Source organism: Gastrolobium bilobum, unplaced genomic scaffold, assembly GCF_033153095.1.
Source record: "Gastrolobium bilobum isolate Gb01-03AN ecotype WA unplaced genomic scaffold, APGP_CSIRO_Gbil_v1 utg1076, whole genome shotgun sequence".
Lineage (NCBI taxonomy): Eukaryota > Viridiplantae > Streptophyta > Magnoliopsida > Fabales > Fabaceae > Gastrolobium > Gastrolobium bilobum.
In genome coordinates this window covers 653,459-658,417 of record NW_026899578.1, presented here as the reverse complement: position 1 = coordinate 658,417, position 4,959 = coordinate 653,459, and the positions used below count along the sequence as shown (strand labels likewise).

The window sequence follows — 4,959 nt, the reverse complement described above, 5'->3', positions numbered from 1 at the left end:
TTGTGTCATTTAAAATGACAAACATTTTTTCCTAAAAATCTAATACCAACACAATACAAATATCATGTTAACCTTAAAAATCTGTAGTTTATTATTGAGTTGACAAGACACGATACAAATAACCAATCAAGTTCAAAATAGGTTACTTATTATACAAAATAACACAACACGATACGATAAGAGTAATATGTATATTGAATGTTATTTTCACTAATATCATATTGATAAGACATGACATTTATTAGAGAAATGTAAAATCATTAATGTAACTTTATCCCACAACTTAAACTTTTGAATTGAATTGATTCTTTACAACCTGACGCGAATAACTTGCAAGAAGATTAACGCAGTTCAATTTTGTTTTATGGGTTAACACATAATACGATTTGAATTTGTTCGTGTCAAGTTTTGCGCGATTGAATTTTAAAACGGGTTGACCCGAACACGAATTCCTGATTTAATGTTCATGTTGTGTCACTATCAGCAAGTGGTGTGTTAAAAATTATTGCCCCTAATAATAATTTTTGGTAATTGGTCAACATATAACCTAAAAAGAAAATATAAATAATTAGTAAAGAAAATCCCTGAAAACAAGGAAAAGAGAATGGAGATAATCTGAATGAAGAAGTTGATTAGTCCATCTTTTTGAAATGAATGTCATAGCCCATAGCTGTGGAGAACACCAGTATTGACCCGAACCATTATTTTCTAAACCATTAATTTGGATAAAGATGAAGAATTAATGTGATGAAATTTAACTTGAAGATTAAACAGTTGAAGCTAAGATTGTGTATTTGACTCGAACCATTGTTTATTAGTTCCTCCCTTGGGTATTTGAAGTTTCTGAAGTTACATCTACTCCAGCTGCTGTCTCAGAGGAGGTACGCTGCTGATTCTGTGAATCTGATCAAGTACAACCATACAATAAACATTAATTAAGATTGCGCTAAACATAGCTTTCATAAAGAGAACATATATAAATGATGATTAACAATGTCACATTAGCGATTATTTTGTTATTACTATTTTTTTGGGGTACAGAAGCAAAGATAGCAAACAAAAGAAGACCACGATCACTAGTCTCTGACGAAGGTCACTTCCATTGCACGCGACATTAGACGATTAATTAACTCTTCTATATATGATATTTGACAGGCAGGCATATCATATTGACAGGATCTTCCACACACATTTAGGTTATGTTTGTTGGTACATACGAAAAATGGAAATGAGAAAATTTGGAAGGAAAGTGAAAATAGAATGAAAATAAAACTTTAATTTTCATTGCGATTTGTAGATAAAAAAATTAAATATTACTTTCAATCACTTTCATACTATAAGAATGATCAAAATCTGTAAAGCGAAGTGCAAATAAATTATATACTAACCCGATCACATTTTTATTGTTTAAATTGGATGAAATAATTTATATTTTGTCTTTTTAATTTTCTGCACAAATACACAGGTTACCGATTGATCTAGCGTAAGTTGTATGTATATACGGGAAGAAAAAAATAAGGTTACATTTGCCGTGAATTGTGATGACCGTATTTGTTTAAAATTAAAACCAAGGTAGTATAGCACTATAGCATCTAAGATGCAATGTGGGCCAATGCATGAATGCAAGAAAATTTGACTGATTCTTTAAAGAATTAACCACCACATTTCCTACTGAAACCAGTCAACCACACATGCATTCACTGTGTGTTTGTTTTACCCGATGACCTTCTCCCTCTGTCATGACTCTTTTCCCACATTGACCCATTACACATTATCCGATTCATGGCACAACCGAGACAGCTCATTCACATGGGTCTGGGGTTGCCCATGTGGACCCCATGGCCACATATGTAACCAAATCATAATATATATATATTGTGTGTCAGTAAGTGGATCATAATTCATAAATCTATGTGTGTTTGTGTGAAATATATGTAGTTGATAGATAAAATAATGGAAGGATAAAAAACAAGTTAAATAAAAGAATATTAGAACAGAAAGCTACCCTTAGGGGAAGGAAAGGGTTGCCTTATTGCTGGTTGTTGGGGTGAACGATATCCAGAGAAGGAGACTTCCATGGGTGTAGGATAGTATAGATAGGACGGTCCAGCTGATGGGCGATTTGCTTGGGGTGAAGAAAATGTGCTTCTTGGTGTTTGCACAGAATAACCATAGTAATATTGAGAGCCCATGGTGGAAGATGATGGTCCATAGAGTTGTTGATAGTATTGTGGTTGCTGAATCTGTGGGTTGTACAATGTGGCCTGTTCTCATACAATCATTAAGCTAACGTTATCCAACTGTTCTCCATTAATTATCACTAGCTATTTGATATCATTAAAAAGTACATGTTGCTAATTAATGAGCGAGAGAGATAGAGACGCTTACTTGATGGTACCCATAATCAGGAGTGTAGGTTGTGTAGCTGCAAGAGTGTAGAGTAGTTGAATGGAATTTAATTACTGAGAAAATTAAATATGAAAGGAAATACTATGTAAAATGCAGTAGTGCATTTCTTTCTGTGACTCAAAATGGCATGATTCTCTTGTTGTGTACTGGTGAACTTAATACGTATATATGGCTTTTCCGGTAACTCCAGCGAGGACATTAACCATTAGTATCAGTAACGTCGTATGTCGTGGGCTCCCTCATTGATTAATGTATGAAGAGAGAGAAAAAGAGGGAGAGATTAATGTTGTGTGTGCCTACACTGTCACTGTGATCTGACAAGCATAGTCCCTATAAGATCGAAATTATTATGACTTCAGTGACTGGTTCCTTTTTCTAGATACTGCATACTTTGAACAACTTGTTTCCCAATACACAGAAAAGGAAGGATTAAAGAATAAAAAAAAAAATGCCTAGCTAAGGTGATTTGTATACACACTCACAGGCAATGAAGAATATGGCTACTGATGGAATTGGTGTAGTCTTTAAGGGAGAAATTAAACTGATGAGCTACTTACTGTTAAAGTGGTTCAAGTTATGGTAAAAACATTAATAATGCAAGTTACTATGCAACTCATCAAATTGAATAACTCCTTCCGATCACCATATTTTATCATAATATCTTTTCCTTTGATGAAAAGAATGCAACTACTGTTAATATATCACATTTTCTAATCAACTTCAAAAAATATATCAAAAATATATCTATTTATATTTATTTTTTATATTAATTTTCCTTGCCTTGTGTTTGAAGCTAAATTTTACATACTATTCAAGAGCCCTTAGCAGTACATGCCGGTCTGAAAATGTCTCAGTGGTTCAGAATATGCAAGTACCGAGAGCTATGGGATTTTTAGCTTGTGCAAGATCAAAAATCAAATTAAATTGATGCACGACCTCCACGAGACACAAATATACATATATGCAATACCAGGCATTAAATATCTATTGATTTGAAGCTGTTATCACTAGCATTTATACTATTTTCTTATACATATCAATGATACTACATTATATTTAAAAATGTTCCTCTGCTGGAGTAAATGCAATTGATTAAGCATTATGGGAATTTAGATTATGCAAATCAGAAGGAACAATAATGCACATTGTGTGCATGGCAGAGCAACCATTTTCCTTTTGTACTTTTGTTACGATACGATATGATTTGGGGCTCACATGTACTGATACCTAATATAACTGGTTGGAACAGTCAAGCAACATTTGCAGACAGTAATATAAGTGAGTGTATATGCACTTCTCCATTAATACCATGGACCATTTGCTTTGACCACGAGTGATATGTATAATTAATGTATCCAGTAAATAAATAAAGCTAACTCAACTCACCCATATGGTGGGTACACGAGAGCAGTTGGCGGTGGCAATGACGGTGGCCCTGCTGCCGGAACACCACCCTGTGCTGTTCCTCCTCCAGCTTGAATTATATTCCTTCCTGCTTTACCATCCACCAAAACCTCATCATTCCATAGCCGATATGTATATATATTATATATTGATGGAAAAATAAAAACTATATAGTAAAGGAAGTAAATTGACCTCGAGGGGGTGATGGTCGAGTCCTTCCCAGAGAAGCAATATTACAATTTGCTCTTCTTCCATCTATTATTGGGTTTGGATCAGCACAAGCCCTTCTTGCTGATTCCTGATCGCAGAATGTTACCTGTTCTTTGTAGGACATATGTTATATTGTTATATATATATATATAATAAGGAACAAATGTTCAAGTCATAACAGTTAACAGTTACATATATATAAAAGTTGACATTCAAGGTAACTAGCTAGACAATAGAGAGAAACATACAAATCCGTAGCCTTTGGATTTTCCTGTGTTCTTATCAGTGATTATGACAGCCTCAAGAATGTCCCCGAACTGCTCGAAATATCTGCGCATTTCTTCGGTGGGAGTCTCCCAGGCTAGTCCTCCAACAAACAATTTCGTGAGTGATGTATCTCCGAAATGTGGGTAAGCCATGGCATGAAAAGAAGAAATAATGGGTGTCCTTGTTTGTGCATGAAGACTTGCCGTGTCACTCATTTAATTCAGCTGTTTCTTCTCCTGTTTCTCTGCCAAATTAATTCCATGGAATCTTCTGCTTGATTTCTGCTCTATACCATTCAACCGCTTCTTTTTCCTAGCAGAAGAATCATATATTGAATTTGAAGAGCCTCGGAGAAAGAGGTGGGTATGGTTTATGTTGATGTATTATTGTTATTCCTTGATGGTCGTTTGGAATATAAGCGTTGGTTGATTACAACAAAAATATATATACGAAAAGGAAAGAAATCTATTTTTTATTTGAGAGAGAGAGAGAGAGAGATCTGACAGCTGCAAATGCTAATTTGCTGGCCGAGAGAGAAAGGAAGAAGGACAATGGGGTTGTGTAATATCAAGTGACAGCTACGCTACCATCTCATTAGAAGTGTCAAGTGTGTCCTCCCTGTCTGTCTCTGCACTAATATACTCTCTCTCACCATCCAATCAATTTTCC

General features: G+C 34.8%; 1 protein-coding gene across 1 annotated transcript; it reads right to left on the bottom strand.

Moving 5' to 3' along the window:
• Nucleotides 1-814: 814 nt before the first annotated feature.
• LOC133291675 (uncharacterized) lies at nt 815-4,718 on the bottom strand. The gene is made up of 6 exons (XM_061489979.1): nt 4,272-4,718; nt 4,006-4,129; nt 3,796-3,901; nt 2,389-2,425; nt 2,006-2,264; nt 815-903 (listed from the first exon to the last, which is right to left on the bottom strand). Exons 1-6 carry the CDS (start codon nt 4,503-4,505, stop codon nt 815-817), a joined length of 849 nt encoding a protein of 282 aa, XP_061345963.1. The 5' UTR covers nt 4,506-4,718.
• Between the last annotated feature and the right edge of the window lie 241 nt (nt 4,719-4,959).

Bases quoted from the DNA above. Each gene is read 5' to 3' on its own strand.
- LOC133291675 (XM_061489979.1), bottom strand. From the start codon at position 4,505: ATGAGTGACACGGCAAGTCTTCATGCACAAACAAGGACACCCATTATT. The intron at 3,902-4,005 runs GTCAATTTACTT...ATGGTAAAGCAG, and splicing joins TCGACCATCACCCCCTCGAG to GAAGGAATATAATTCAAGCT. The intron at 2,426-3,795 runs GTGAGTTGAGTT...ACACTCTTGCAG, and splicing joins CTCGTGTACCCACCATATGG to CTACACAACCTACACTCCTG.